The sequence below is a fragment of the Theropithecus gelada genome, chromosome 16 (genome assembly GCF_003255815.1).
Source record: "Theropithecus gelada isolate Dixy chromosome 16, Tgel_1.0, whole genome shotgun sequence".
Lineage (NCBI taxonomy): Eukaryota > Metazoa > Chordata > Mammalia > Primates > Cercopithecidae > Theropithecus > Theropithecus gelada.
Window position 1 is genome coordinate 56,278,207 of NC_037684.1, and position 15,614 is coordinate 56,293,820.

A 15,614-nucleotide genomic window follows, 5' to 3' on the forward strand; every position below is an offset into this window, starting at 1 on the left:
TCCTGAGTGAGGTTTCGTACGTGGTATGGCGTCGGCACAGGACCTTGACGCCCAGCAGTGCTCACCTCATTGCCGGGAGGGCTCCCTCTCCGCTGTGTTGCCGTTGCAGCTTTGTAAGAAACTGGGTTTACTTTGGAGCCTTCTGTGCCTGACATGTTTGCTTCGCTTTGCACCAGGGCTGTGCTCTTCCCATCGTCTTCCAAGTTCAGTGTCAGCCTCCAGCCTTGTTCCTTCCTGCCACAGTTGTTTTATCTTTTCCTGAAGATTTGCGTTTCCACATCCATTATAAAGGGGGCTTTTTGGTTTCCACAGTGGTGCCAGGGTTTCCACTGGGATCGTACTGACTCTCAGCCAGTCGGGGATGGGCGTCCTTGTTGCTGGTGTCCAGGGTCTCACAGCCCCTTCTCCCCTCAGGGTGTCCCTGCCGCTGCTGAAGACTCTGGACCACGTGCTCACCCACGGCTGCTTCGACATCTTCACCACGGAGGAGGAGTGAGGCTCTGCTTTTCATGACTTGCTTTCTGATTAAGCCTAAGTAGCTCACGTATGAAAGAAAAAGTAATCAGACACAGAGATCAGAATTCCAGGAAATGATCTTGCAGTGTGTTCAGGGTCAGTTATGACTGTAAAAACCGTCCTAACAACTGACCCTCAGAATAACACGGAATAATGAGTCACATAATGACATATTATGACTGTAAGTGCAGTCGACCCCGTGTGGGGCTGAGGCAGGGGCCCCGCACTGTACGGGGATGAGACTCGCAGGGCAGAGGGCAGAGGCTGGCGACCCGGCAAGGACGTGCACAGGAGATGGGAGCTCCTTGCTTCTGCGCCCTGCGGATGTCCCCGGCCGGCCTCAGCTGGGTTGTCGGCCCTGAGTGGTCATCTCGTTGTTGCCGTGTTTTCTTGCTTCATTGAATTTTACCGTGTTGGGCCAGTGTTTTATTTATTTATTTTTGAGACAGGGTCTATCTAGCTCTGTTGCCCAGGCTGGAGTGCAGTGGCACAATCACAGCTCACTGCAGCCTCTACCTCAGCCTCCCAAGGATCTGGGACTACAGGCATGCGCTATAGTCTGATGTACGGCTAGTGTTTGTGTTTGTAGAAGAGACGGGGTTTCACCGTGTTTCCCAGGCTGGTCTTGCTGCCTTGGCCTCCTAGAGTGCTGGGATTACAGGTGTGAGCCACTGCCCCTGACCTGGATAGATTTGTATCTGGGGTGCACTGGGTCATCTGGAGACAGTGTGATCTTTTTTGGGGGGCACTTTTGTTTGTTTGAGATGGAGTCTTGCTCTGTTGCCCAGGCTGGAGTGCAGTGGCTCAATTTCAGCTCACCACGACCTCCTCCCGGGTTCAAGCAGTTCTCTCCCAGTCTCCTGAGTAGCTGGGATTACAGGTGTGCACCACCACACCTGGCTAATTTTTTGTATTTTTAGTAGAGACAAGGTTTCACCATATTGGTCAGGCTGGTCTCAAACTCCTGACCTCAAGTGACCTGCCCACCTCAGCCTCCCAAAGTGCTGGGATTACAGGCGTGAGCCACTGCGCCCGGCTTGGGCGCTGTTCTTAAGCTGTCAGGTGGACCCAGAGCCGCTCTGGTCTCCGGGTTTTTCTGCCTCTTTAAGGTCTCTGCTCCCTGGCGCTTCCCTTCCCACCGCTGCTGGGGCAGTGCCGGGGCTTCTGGTCATCTTTTGGGTGATTCCTCCCCAGCCTTGGGCAGCGTCCTCGTACTCAGGCACTGGCTGACCCAGGCCCAGGTGAGTCCTCAAGGGCCCCCAGGAAGCCCCCTCTGGTGCTGAGAACCTGAACGAGCTCTGCAGACTTGGGGTTCCCCGCTTCTCACCATGGGCTTCCCGCTGGAGCCTGCCAACTGCTGGACTTGGCTCTGCCTTAACCTTCGGGCGGGAGACGGATCTGGTCTCTGTTGCTCCATCTTTGCTGGACGCTGCACATGTGTTTTAATCTGACAGCATCACAGGGTTTCCCCTTTTAGTTTGTTCGTGGGCATCACTGACCTTATACCTGCTGTTGGAACAACCTCCATGTTCACAGGTGCACCCAGCTCGGTTGTGGTGTATTATCCTTTAATATAATGCTAAATATTCCATTAAAAAAATTTTTTTTTTTTGAGACAGTTTTGCTGTTGTCGCCCAGGCTGGAGTGAATTGGCGCGATCTCAGCTCACCACAACCTCCACCTCCTGGGTTCACGTGATTCTTCTGTCTCAGCCTCCCTAGTAGCTGGGATTACAGGCATACGCTGCCATGCCCAGGTAATTTTGTATTTTTAGTAGAGATGGGGTTACAGCATGTTGGTCAGGCTGGTCTCGAACTCCTGACCTGAGGTGATCTGCCCGCCTCTGCCTCCCAAAGTGCTGGGACCATAGGCATGAGCCACTGCGCTTGGCCTAAAATATTAACATATATTTTTCCGGCTTAAAAATTTCAAATTAAGGCTGGGCGCCGTGGCTCACGCCTGTAATCCCAGCACTTTGAGAGGCCAAGGCGGGTGGATCACTTGAGCTCAGGAGTTTGGGAGCAGCCTGGCCAACATGGTGGAACCCCATCTGTACAAAAAATACAAAAACATTAGCCGGGTGTGGTGGTGCCTGTATTCCCAATTACTTGGGAGGCTGAGGTGGGAGGATGGCTTGGGCCTGGGAGGTGAAGTTTGCAGTGAGCTGAGAGTGAGCCACTGCACTCCAGCCTGGGCAACACAGCCAGACACTGTTTCAAAAAAAAAAAAAAATTTTTTTTCCCCCAAAATAGGATGGTAGAGAAAATACCTCCTGCCATGTCCTTCTATGAACACAGCTCTTTGTGTTTCTCTCTGGTTTTGTCAGTTTTGGCTTTTCAGATTTTGACGCGTGGTTTTGGGCTGAATCTTGCCCTTGTCACTCACTTCATTTCTAGGATGCTTTTTGCTTCACTCATTCTTTGTCTTGCTTCGCTTGACTTTGAACTGTATACTTTTTTCCATTCTTTTACTTTCAGTATCTTCATGTATTTATGTTTTTGTACATCTCTCATAGAACAGTATAGTAAAAATTCAGCCTGTAGCTTTTACCTGCGTCCTTCATGACCTTTATAATCCCCTTGGTTCTCAGTCTGCCACTCACAGGGCTTTTTCCTGTGCTGCGTTCCCAGCGCCCCTCCCTGCCCCCATCTGTGCTTTTTGTTGGATTAGTAGAATTGCTTTTGTCATTCCATTATTTTCATGTATTTCTTTGGGACATTTTACTCTCTTTTCTGTTCTGTTAACGCTTACCCTGGACATTAGAAATGACACCACATATTCTTAGCGAAGTCGAGTTTTCAACATTTTGTCCTTATTGGACAACAGCAAGGATATTAGAACATGTTGGTTCTGCGTGCTTCCGTCTTGAGTTATATGCTACTATTGTTGGATATTTTGTCTTGGATGTACATAGTTTCCTGTTCATTGTGGTATTGTGTAATGTGCGTTATTTTGAATTTTCCACGTTTTTATGCTTTCTTTGCCTCTCATCACTTACTGATTTTGGGACCCGCCCCCCTCCCCCTGCATCAAGGTTCGCATTCCCTCTCCCTAGAGCACACTCCCTTGGATTTCCTCGAGGGGGGTCTGCTGCTGGTGAAGCTTTCCCATTTTATGTGCAGATTATTTTCAGAGGGTGTATAGAATTCAGGCGGCTGTTTTGTTTCAGCACATTAAAAAATTTTCCCACTTTCTCCTGGCTTCGGTTGTTGCTTTTGAGTGTCACCTGAGTCAGCCTGTGCTCCCTGGGAACGGCCTGGGTTTCCCGCCTCCTGCTCAGGTTTGCTCCTTCCCTGGCTTTTCTGTCATTATCACGCTCATGCGTTTCCCTCGTCACCCCCTCTGCAATTTTCACATGTCTTTTCCCTCTCTCTTTGCTTCATTACCTTTGGCCCGCCTGCCAGCTGCTGATTCTCTCTGAAGATGTCTCTAAACAACTTTGAACTGTGATTTGTGGAATTCTTATCTGGGAGTTTTCGGTCTTTTCAGGTGCAGGTTTTTTGTCTCGTGTGTTTCCGTATCTGCTTGTCGCGCTTTCTGCTTGGCCGTTCCCTGCGGCCCTCCCTCCGTGCCCGGTGTCCATCCTCTTGAACACTCTTCCCCTGCCTGTTTGGCTGGGTGTGTCTGAGCTGCAGCCTGAGCTGGTTTCTTTGTCTTCTTACTTGTCTCCTATTGTGTACTCTCTGGACGTTGCGTTTGAGGGGTTCCACTTCAGAGCAAGCCAAGGCCTGGGCTAAGCCTGCGTTTTGGCAGGCAGGACCTTAGTTTGCCTTTTCTGGGCACCTGAGGGAGGGTAGCAGCAGCCTGGGGTCTCCTTGACCTACGGTCAGCAGTGAGGGTTTCCTGGCCTGTCGGGTGGCTGGAACTTGGCTGCATTCCCCACTGAGAGGCAGGTGCGTGTCTTCTCCCTCTCCTCCCTGGAGTGGCCTTCTGGGGGCCCTCTCAGAGCTGCTCATCAGGGCTGCGTCTTTGTCAGCACCAAGCCTCAACCCTTGTCCCTGCTGCCACTGAAGGCTCAAAACAACACTGCACAGCCTTGTGTGTCCTCTGTGTGTCGGCAAATTCCCCCGGCTCTGCAGCAGCCAGGCCAGGCAGCCTCTGGAGAGGGCGGTGGAGGAGCATGGGCATCCTGGCCGCTGCTGTGTTGGGGACGGACCCTGGGGCCTGGGAAGGGAGGTGGGGGCCCCGTGGGGGCTGCTGCACCACAGGTGAGAGAGAGCAGAGGCCGGCCAGGTGGTGGCACGGCAGCTAGGGACCAGGCCGGCCTGTGGAGGTACCGGGATGGGGACCAGCGGACTTGCCGGCAGAGGGGCCCACAGGGCTGCAGGCTTCTTGGACTGAGCACTGGGAGGACGGAGTTGACCTTCTTTGAGACAGAAAAAGTGTGCGTCCCGGGGCTGCCTGTGAAAGCTCATCTCTAAAGAGTGTGTTGTTCTTCCAGCCACCCCTTTGCTGTGAAGTTGCTTGCGCTTTGTAAGAAAGAAATCAAGAATTCCAAAGACGTCCAGAAACTGCTGTCAGCTATCCCCGTGTGAGTTTCAAGTGCTGCTGGCCTTAGACACAACGGCAGGGCGCAGCCTCCCTTGGCCGAAGGCAGGCTCCAGGCGGGAGAAGAGCAGTCAGTGTTACCCCTCGAGCTAAGCTAGGATTGTGCGTTCCAATGTCCAAAGCCGTTGCAGTGGGAGGCGAGGCAGCCCAGATGCTGGTGCCGGAACAGGCGAGCTCCGCCCCTGCTGCCCTCACGCTCTGCCCTGGGGGGAAGGGAGGCCCCACAAAGGAGGTATGTGGTCAGGGGCTGCCTCCCCGATTCTGTGTGCCCAGGGGGTCGCTGTCGAGTGCCTTGCTCTGCGGCGCTCAGGTGGACACTGGGCAGGTGCGCCAGCCAGCGATAGGCACCTTGGCTGCTCTGTGGCTCTTTGAGGCGGGGGTCCTTGTGGCAGGGCGTCTGAAGCGTCCTCACTTCCCACAGTGGGCTCTCCCAGTGTGACACTCACGCCTGTACAGGCACAGTGCACATGTGCACACAGACACACCTCTGGCTCAGGGCTCCAGGTCCGCACTGTGCTCACGGATCTGTTCTCCCCAGGTCTCTGTGTGGGTCTTGGGGTCGGGAGCTTCCTGGGGTCGGCCTGCGTGGGGGCGGGGCTCACCCAGCCGGTGTGCTGCTCTTGGCAGGTTCTGCGAGATGGTGCAGTTCCCCGGCAACGTGAGGAGGAGCGCCCTCCTGCAGCTGTGTCTGCTCCTCTGCCACCGCTTCCCGCTGGTGAGTGCCTCCCCCATTCATGTGTGTTTGCTGTGTGGACTCAAGCCCCTTGGTGACACAGAGGCCTTGGAAGGCACTGTTGCGCTGGTGTGCTTTCCAGCCAAGCCCCCTGTGTAACACGCCTGGGTGATGGTGCATCCCAGGCACGCAGCCGTCAAGGGGCTCGGACGTCACTGTTCTGGCTTCAAGGATGGGGTGTCCGGCTGGCATTTCTATGGACACAAATCGAGGGGTGACCTGGCCGTGGGAACTGGCTCAGGAGCTTCCAGAAGGATCCAGGCTGAAGTGGTTCAAACACACCTGGGGCAGTGCCCTTCATCCCCAGCACTCCCCAGCTGTTAGACTTCTAGGATTTCTTTTCTCCTGGCTGCCAAAAAACCTCAGATGATCTGAAGGTGACATTTTCCTAAAAGGCAAAAGTAACTTCACGTTACACAGCGGTTCTCGAGCGGGTGCTGGACCCTCAGCCTCAGCACCTCTGGGGCTTCAGCATGCGGTTCCTGGGCCCTGTCCTGCTGACTCAGCACCTCCAGGGGTGGGCCCGGGACTCTGACCACCAGCTCAGTGAGACGTGATGACCAGGGCACCGCTAGCAAAGAGAGCAGGTGTGATTGCTTCCCTGATGGAAAAAAGCAGGCAAGCTTGCTTCTCTGGAGAGGGAGCACGTTGGTTAACAGAGCATTTAAACAAGAATGATGTGATCTTCACTGCTGGGAGCCTGCAGCTGTGTGTCTGTGGAGGGAGGAGGTGGTTAATGGGCGTGGAAGGCGCCTCCTGCTGTGGCTGGGATGGGAGGCAGGGTCAGAGCCCTCCTCCTGATGCCTTTCACTGACGGGGCTCCCTGACCTGGTCCTGTCGTCTCTTCGGGGTGGGGCAGTGGTGCTTCCCTCCCGCCAATGCACTGCGTCCCTGTCCCAGATCCGGAAGAGCACGGCCAGCCAGGTGTACGAGACGTTGCTCACCTACAGTGACGTCGTGGGCGCGGATGTGCTGGACGAGGTGGTGACTGTGCTCAGCGACACTGCGTGGTGAGTGAAGGCCCTTCCTGCACGGCCACCCGGGCCTGGCGCCGCCCCCTTCCCCACCACGTCTGCTCGTCTCTCCCAAAACCCTCTGATAGGAGGAAAGAGGGCTCCCAGGTCTTGACAGCCTCTGCTTGGATTTTACGAGGCAGCAGTGGTGCTGTAGCCGAAACCTCAACCACCCTGTCCCCGAATACTGTCAGGTGTCAGAAACACAGCAAAGCCATCCATCCCACCAGGGGGACGGCCACCTGTGCCACCACAAGGCTGTGTCTGGTGGCCCTGAGCCGAGGGCACTGAAGGCCTGGCGGGTACTGCTGCCCCAGGCGCCCCCCAGGGAGGGCCTCTTGGGCCTCTCTTCAGTTTTCTCAGAATAGGCCGCCTGAGCACCTGTAGGAAATGAAGAGGCACAGGCGGAAACAAGAAAAGCTCTCCCCACGCCTCTGCTCTGATGTCCACCCCCTTCCCCGGGGCCGGGAGACCCTCAGGAGGCCACAGCGCCACTCTCCACGTTTACTGTGGCAGGCACAAGTTTCTTTACAACGTGGGCTGGTTTCTTTACCGTGGGTGGATTAGAATGGCAGTTTTGAAAGATGTGTCTGTTGAGTTGCGGGGTAGGACGGTCTGAATGAGAGAGCAGAGTGGGGAAGGTGCAGGCTTAGGTGTCCTGGGCCAACCGGTGTGGTCTTGGGAGCAGCAGTGATGGTGCCTTACACACGGGGGCATGTGCACCCACGCTGGCTCACACACATGCTCACTTGCACACTCACCTATAAAAGGGGAGCTGTCTCGTCACCCCGTGTTGGAGATCAGGACTGAAGCACCCAGAGGCTGTGTGGGCGTCCCCGTGGCGCACCCGGGGTGGTGGAGTCCCAGGTGCTGCTGAGTCCCAGTCGGCTGCTCTGTTTAGAGCGCCGACTGTGAGGGCCTCCGTGCTGATCTCGGTGTGTTGCTACAGGTCTGTGGGGTCCGTGCCACCTGTTGAAGCCAGCAAGGACGTAGGTGACGTTCCCGAGGTATTTCCTTGGAACAGTGACCTTCCGACAGGGCTGGGTTCCCACAGAGCTCAGGCGCCGGGCAGCTGCTGTGGCCTCGGAGGACAGAGGTGGCCTCTCCAGGGCGTCCCCGAGGTTTTCTGGTCTGGGGAGGAGTGAGCGTCTCTGCTCCTAAACAAACACGTGGTCCCAGGAGAGGAACCAGGAGCAGCTGGGCTGTCTTCTCAACATCCATTGAGAGATTGGCCGTCTTAACTACTGCTCTGGAGACACGTTTTTAAAATGATGTTTTTAGAACACCAAGGTGCATTCTGGATCAGATTCTAAAATAATTGGCTCTAGGACAGTGAAGAAGCCAGGTGTCCCGAGCGGGCTGAGGCCTCCTCCAGCAAGGCTGGGCCGGGGCAGCCTCCTTTCCTCACGTCAGGGAGGGAGGAACTAGCAGGGTGGGCCTGGGGGCTTCTCCTATAGTTTAATCCCCTTTCTGTTTAAAAAAAAAAAATCCTGAGAAGTTAAAGAGAATCTTTTAAATTACAAATGAAACACATGCCCCAGACATCTCCACAGCATTGGCATTGCTAGAATTTTTATTTGGCATCAACAGCTGAGTTAAAACTTCGAAAATCCTTGTCAGCTCTTCCTTGGCCTCACTTGGTCTGTCCTCCTGCAGCCTCTGCACTGGGCGTGGGTGTGGTCCTCCACGAGGGGCGACCCTTGTTGGGAAGGAACCATCCTGCGATTCTGGAAAAGGTTCGGGCCTGAGGCCCTGTTGGAGAACGGGCTCCTGTGATGGCTTTTCTGCCCTCGGCCTGGCTGCAGATGTCTGGGGTGAGGTCTCCTTTCCCCGATTGCTGCCGTGGAAGCTGACGTGGGGCCTCTGCACACCTGAGGTTGTAAGGTGGGCACTTGAGAGATTCCTGGCTCCCTCTCCTCACAGGGACGCGGAGCTTGCAGTCGTGAGAGAGCAGCGCAACCGTCTGTGTGACCTCCTGGGTGTGCCCAGGCCCCAGCTGGTGCCCCAGGTAACGCTGTCACCTGCACAGCATGAGGCGCCTGTGCTTCCCCGAGCCCTCGAATGTTCTGGGGCCAGCGGCTGTGCTCAGCTTCTGCCAGTGCATCCACATGGTCCATTCCCTCGTCTCATGTCAGGACCCCTGGGATTACGGGACCAGCAGAGCTGCCTTCTCTGGCCACTGCCGCACCTGTGGGCCCCTGTGGCATCTAGGCCACTTGCTCTGGGGCATGTTTGGGGGGCTGGGGAGGGGGTAGGGTTGGCATCAGCTTGATCCAGGCTCCTCATGCCTGACCCTGGGGTCTGTCTGCACTCCCAAATGCCAAGAGTGCCTCCCTGCCCCTCATCTGCCTCCCACGAGTGGGCCCAGGGCTGGGTGAGAGGTCCCAAGAAACTGCCCTGTGCACCTCAGCAGCCCGTCACTCTTCTTCTAAAGTAACAAAAACAAGTGCCTCAGTTCTCACGGGGGCTGGGCCCCGGGTCACTGTCCTGTCTCTCTCGTTACCTGGGTCGGCTCCTTCCTCTCAGCCCCTTTTCATACGGCAGGAGGGGAGGAGAACCACATCCAGATCCGTGGGGGCAGTGGGGCCGGGCTGAGTATCAGGACACAGCCTCCCCATTTCTGTGTGTAAAGGCTGAACTCAACAGCAGACTTTGGAGTTAAATGTGCTTTTTACATTTTTATTAGGAAAAATTTCAAACGTGTGAATGCAGGTTAAGAGCAGTGCAGTGAACCTCTCTTCCCGCTCCCCAGACGGGGTGCCGTTCCGAGGACACGTTAGTCATGAGCGCCTGTCAGCCACATAGCTCAGGCTCCCGCGTGTGGGGAAACGGCACAGATAGTTTCCTGCAGGAACCCAGTGTCAGTCCCCACACAGGGCCCAGAGGGGCGAGGGTCCCCTGGCTGGGAATGGTGTGTGATGGAGCTGACCAGCCTGAGCTTGTCCTGTCTCTTCTGCAGCCTCACGCCTGCTGAAGCCAGTCCTGGAGCCCGTACCTTACCCCTGCCTGGTGGCGATGTCTTGTTCCTGAGGGAGGCCGGTGTGGAAAGCCTGGCACGGTGGTGCCTCCAGCTGTTGAAGGGTAGCGCTGGCCCTTGGAGGCTGGCACCAGCTGACAGCTTTTCCTCTCTGCACCTGCCCTCTAATGACCTGGGGTGGATGCCTCTGCCTTCACTTGAACACAGATGTGCTTCCTATAAAATCATGTACCAAGAAGTTCCTGCCTTTTGTCTCTGAGCCTGATGCGTGTAGGGTGATGGAGGGGCTCACTGCCCAGGGGTCAGCCAGAGGGGGTTGGGTTCCACTCCTCCTGCCTGGAGACCAGGCCCCCTTCTCGCCTGGTGCTGTCCCTGCTGTGGGAGACGTCTGGCCACAGCTGGTGGTCTGCCCAGTCTTGGAGAGAAATGAATGTTAAATCAGAGGTTCAAATGCCAGAGAACTGACAAGCCCTGGTGGCAGGCATGGTCTAGAGTGCTGCGCAGATGCTGTTCCTGGGACCATCTGCCTGGTGGGGGTGCTGTCCTCCCGCCTGTGCACATGTGAGCATCGTGCATGTGGTCCCCCTGCAGTGCAGGGGTCACTGGTTGATGGGTGTGCAGACCAGCAGCTTCACAAATGTCTGCTGCAAGGGGAACTGTCAGAGTCCAATGTGTGCCTCTACAATAATACGGGAAATACAATTCCTGAAACAATTACACTGGCTTAGGAGAGCCTGGGCAGAGTCTACACTTGGGTTTTTAAGCAAAGGGCAGGAGGCTACCTTTGTCTCCGTGTCTGAGCTCGTGCTGATCCATCCCAAAGCTGGTGAGGGGAACGTGTGTAAAAATTTCACTGTGGTAGCAACCCACACCCATCTACCTGGGACCTGTGCTGTGCTCACAGGGCTGGAGGTGCAGAACCACCGCCCCACCACCAGCAGCACCAAAGCAGCCTCAGGTGTGGCCACTCAGAGGCCCAAGGGCTTGGGTGAGCAGCGCTTTCCCTGGGTGAAGAGCCCAGGTGTGCGTGGTGTAGACTGGGGTGGCTCCCCGGCCTGCTCTCTCAGGTGGGGATGTGGTCTGGACACAGGAACATGGGCAGGCCCAGAACTGGGAGATGCCGCCTGCATCTGTGAGGCAAGGCTCAGTCGTGGTTCTCACTTGTGAGGTCACCAGGACCACAAGGCCAGGACTGTGACAGTTCATGCTGTCTGTTTAGCAGACAGCTGTTCACGGAATGGGTGTGATGACCTGGCCACACAGGCGTGTGGGGTTAACACACTACCATTCTTGTGCTTGACCTGGTGGCCAATAGTCTTTATCCCTTAAAAGAGCCTTGTGTTACATTTTTACGAGATTTAAACATTTTATTCCAACCTGTGTAACTGGGGTCTCCTCCTCTAACTGTCCCCTCGATTGGCTGGGGTCACGTGGTGAGGGTCCTGGGTGACCAGGCCCAGCCTTGACCATGAGTCCACACAGTGGAAAAGGTTCGGCTCCTGTGGTCAGCACACACGAGACTCTGTGGTTGCGCCTGCTGGGTGTGGAACTGGGGTGCACCGTTGCTATGCCTGCAGCTCACGAAGCTCCTGCCGGCCTGGGATGCACTGAGGATGGAGGGAACAAGTGGCTTCTGAGAAAAACATGATGAACTGTTCTTAGTGCAATTAAAAGAAGATTCCAGAGAAATGGCATTTTAAGACATGCAGGCAGGTCGATTCCTCACCGAGGCCCATCAGTGACAGGGCAAAGCAGTTCTTCTTTCAATGTCGGTCTAACTTAGCAACCCAAGGAAAGTGGATCGGTCCACTGGCTACTGCCTCTTTCCTACTGGATCCCATCCATCACTGGGGCACTTGTGCTCACCAGGTAACTGGTGGCCTGGAAAATTTCTTTCATTCAGCAGCCGTTTGTGGAGCCCACCAGGGTCCAGGTGATGGAGTTTGGCGAGGAACCCCTTGCTCACATGATAGCTGGGGCAGACAATAGCAAATGAACAAGCAAGCACCATCAAGGCAGGCAATTCTGAGCACTTCGAAGAAAGGTAAAGTGGGCAATGCAACGGTGTGTTGGGTGTTGACCCCTAGGAGAGGTGTTCAGAAAACTGCTCTGAAGGGGCAGCATTTGGGCAGAAGTCCAAACAAACTGCCCAATGGCAGAAAAGAGAATGCTTGTGGTCCCAGAAGTGGAGCAAGCTTTGTGAGTTTAGAGAGCAGCAAGAAGCCAGTATCCCTGGAACCGGGGAGCTGGTGCAGGATTTGTGCACCCACAGACACATTCTAGGCACAAACCAGAAACCCTCCATGTGAAAGCAGAGATCTTGGAGATGCTGAGGGTTTCTGCTGAGCCCTGGAATCCCGTCATGCTGTTTTGATAGCAGAATGGATGAGAGGATGTAAGGCCCAGGGCCAGATCTAATAGGAGACCCCTATATAGAGCTGGGACCCTAAATACATCTTTCTCAAAGGAACAGCACAAGACTCTTATCTCAATCTCCCCTGAAGTGGCCTGAATTAATACTAACTGTATGATCCCCAAAACTCCTGAAGTGGAAAATTCGATTGACTTGGCCTTGACCAGTGGTATTTCCAGACAAGGGGCAGAAGATGCAAATATAAAACCTCTCTGGAAGAATGTAGGCTATGAGTACATTTTTGAAAAGGGCTAGAAATTATCAAGAAGAGATTTGAAAAAAATAGAGCCCCTAAAAATGTAAGAAGTGAAATTAAAAGCTGAATGGATAGCTTAGACACTGCTGAAGAGAGAGTTAGAAAACTGGAAGATCTGAAAAAATTATCTGGAGAACTGGAAAAGACGAAAGCAACATCAAGAGACATTGAAGAATGTCTAACGTTTGGGTAATTGGGGTCTCGGAATGAAATGAAATGATGCAGATACTCCACACTGACATGCAACAGTCCCCAGATACAGAAGCCTGTAACAGCCTCACACATTCAGACTTGCCACAGTGAAACTGCAGAACTGTAAGAAGGACAGAGTGATATAAATCACTACCAATTTCCCAGCAGCAGCCCTGGAGATGAGGAAGGAGTAGACCAAGATCTTCATTAGGCTGAGAGAAGACAGCTGTTAAGTTGCTTGAATTGTGCCCATAGCATAACATTAAAGAGGAGAACAAAATTAAGTCATTTAGATAAAAATATGTTGTTCTAATGCATGTTTGGTTTTTTAATCTTGGCTTAATATTTGGGGTTGAGTTATTTGTTGTGAGAGCTGTCCTGTGTATTGCAGGTTATTCAGCAACATCCCAGATGGCAGTAGCCATCCCCCTACCCAGCTGTGACAAAAGGAAAAAAAAAATGTCTCCAGAGATTGCCAAATATCTTCTGGGTGTGAATTCATCCCTGGTTGAGAACCACTGCGTTAGTGGATAAACTTTAGGCAGGAGGGAAATGATCACAGTTGGATAGTTGGAGGAATGTGGAGCAAGGAAAGCAATAAACTGTGACCATAAAAACAGAAAGATGGCTGATATGTGGATTTTTTTAAAGCATATAGAATTGCTTAAAATGGACAACAGCAGCATATAAGTCAGCAGCAGAGTTGGTGGCTGAATTTAGAGCATCTTAAGTCTTTATATTCTCCTGGAACAGAGTACAGATAATTCGGTTATCAGCTTGGCTAAGTGCATGTTGAAGTTTTTAGAGTCACAAACAGTTAATATATGGGGAAGATAACTTCTGTACTACTAGTAGGAGAGAAATGGAACAAGAATAAAAAATACACTATCAAAATATGCAAGAATGGCAAGAGGAAAAGGCAGAACACGCTGCAAAACACACACACACAAGAAATAAATATTTTAGGGCACAATAAATGTAAATTGATTAAAACCTCTATGTTAATGACAATGTTCTCCAGTTAAAGGAAAGCAAATTATTAGGAATAGATTACTATATGATGATTAAAGGCTCAGTTCAACAGGAAGATGATAGAACTTTCCTACATTTGTAACCCAGTCTCAGAAGAAATTAAAGCAAACATTGAAGAAGAAATTGATCATCTACTACCACAGTGTATTTTACTGAATTGATACATTTCAATAAAGTGTCATAAGGCACGGTTGAAGAAGAAAAGCTCGACCCAGTGGACAGTTACAGAACCCAAGTGTGTGTGTGTACACACAAATTTTAAAAAGATGTTTTTAAAAGAAATAATGAAAATTATAAAATATATAATGAAAGATAAAATAATCACGACAGATAGAATTCACCTAAAGTGGTGCGTAAGTGATTCTGAAGTCCTGAATTATACATTAGAGAAGAAAGGCTGGAAATTAATGAGCTGAACATAAGCAGAAGACTAACTGTAAAGAAAATTAGAGGCCGGGCGCGGTGGCTCAAGCCTGTAATCCCAGCACTTTGGGAGGACGAGACGGGTGGATCATGAGGTCAGGAGATCGAGACCATCCTGACTAACACGGTGAAACCCCGTCTCTACTAAAAAATAAAAAAAAAAACTAGCCGGGCGAGGTGGCGGGCGCCTGTAGTCCCAGCTACTCCGGAGGCTGAGGCAGGAGAATGGCGTGAACCCGGGAGGCGGAGCTTACAGTGAGCTGAGATCCGGCCACTGCACCCCAGCCTGGGCGGCAGAGCAAGACTCCGCCTCAAAAAAAAAAAAAAAAAAAGAAAAGAAAATTAGAATAAGAGCAGAATGTAGAGGAAATTAAGCATCACAAAGGCACAAACTCAGACGGTGCTTCGGTGAAAAGACCCACCTGGGAGCAGCTGCCGTGGGTCCGTCAGCTGAAGTGAAGGAAGTCCTGGCCCTCCTGCAAGTGCAGCGACCTCAGGTTGTCCTCAAAGGCGCCCCCTGTGAGGTCCTGTCGGGAGCAGCAGATACAGCTCAGTTCCATCTCTCCTGGCTCCAGGAGGCCACTGGGGAGCCTCCTCCAGGGCCAGGGGTTGGGGGTGGCCTGTGTCGACCTGTCAAGTGGTCTACTATGAACTTCTGCCCCTCTGCTAATAGTGGAGAGGCTGGAAGGAGACAAGGGCCAGAGAGGACAGCAGCCGGCACTGCTTGTACCACAGGCCCTGGTGGTCACCAGAGGGGAGGCCCCTGCCTTCTGGCCTTGCCTCTCTGCAGAAGGTGGCTGACTCTCCCTGGGGGCACTCGGAATGGCATGAGACTAACAGGCAATGCCTCTGCTGTTCGACCAGGGCAGACCCACCTTCCCTCCACACACCCACCCCTCTGCAGAGGCCAGGAGTGGGAGGAGGCCCCTCAGACAGAAACTGCATCTCAGAACCATCAACAGCTGGCCCTGTCTGATCCCCTCTGGCCTCTCTCATCCCCACCCCTGCAGTGGAGTGAGGGCCGTGACCCCGGGTCGCTGGATGCTTTATCTTGTCCTGTGTGCCGACTTTGGCCAGGTCGCCTACTCTCCTGTGTGAGGCCACAGCAGGTGTCCAGAAATGCCTTTCAGACATGCCCTGCACCCCAGCACCTCCTGAAGAAGCTCTTGAGGACATATCCCGGCACAGTGGTGGACCCAAGTCTCTGGCCTCTGGCAGGACACAGGAGGGACCATGCACTCCCGTCACAGTCCTCGGTCCTTGGGCCCAGCAGGAGGAATCGAAGCCTGGCCGTGCCCCCTACCCCCACCACGTCAGAATCCATTACACCACCTACCACTGTTGTCACTCAAATGATGCTGTCACTTGAATGAAAGCCATCCTGCCTGGAAAACATTTCCACACGCTCTGCCGCTATCTGTCCTTCCTCCCTTGTCTCTCTCGAGTTTGCAAAGGAAACACCTGAGTTCAGGGACCAGGCCAGCCCAGTGCGTGTTGACACCGTCTTAAAC

At 53.4% G+C, this 15,614-nt stretch overlaps 2 protein-coding genes across 4 annotated transcripts in view; one reads left to right on the forward strand and one right to left on the reverse strand.

The window, feature by feature from the left end:
- Positions 1-10,497, forward strand: part of TBCD (tubulin folding cofactor D) — a 183,014-nt gene extending 172,517 nt beyond the window's left edge. Inside the window, exons 34-39 of the mRNA XM_025361420.1 lie at positions 415-492; positions 4,958-5,047; positions 5,692-5,779; positions 6,698-6,807; positions 8,734-8,818; positions 9,770-10,497. Coding sequence (XP_025217205.1) covers positions 415-492; positions 4,958-5,047; positions 5,692-5,779; positions 6,698-6,807; positions 8,734-8,818; positions 9,770-9,784 — 466 coding nt within the window. The 3' untranslated portion in view covers positions 9,785-10,497. The remainder of the gene's footprint in view (positions 1-414; positions 493-4,957; positions 5,048-5,691; positions 5,780-6,697; positions 6,808-8,733; positions 8,819-9,769) is intronic.
- B3GNTL1 (UDP-GlcNAc:betaGal beta-1,3-N-acetylglucosaminyltransferase like 1) overlaps positions 9,469-15,614 on the reverse strand; it is a 137,797-nt gene continuing 131,651 nt past the window's right edge. Inside the window, exons 13-14 of one of the 3 annotated variants that reach the window (XR_003116160.1) lie at positions 14,526-14,784; positions 9,469-11,394 (exon numbers count right to left, since the gene is read on the reverse strand). Coding sequence is in view for 2 of the 3 variants with exons in the window: in XM_025361424.1 (XP_025217209.1) it covers positions 14,550-14,630 (81 nt within the window). In the remaining variant the exon portion in view is untranslated. The remainder of the gene's footprint in view (positions 11,395-14,525; positions 14,785-15,614) is intronic. The other 2 variants (XM_025361424.1, XM_025361423.1) reach the window with 2 other exon arrangements.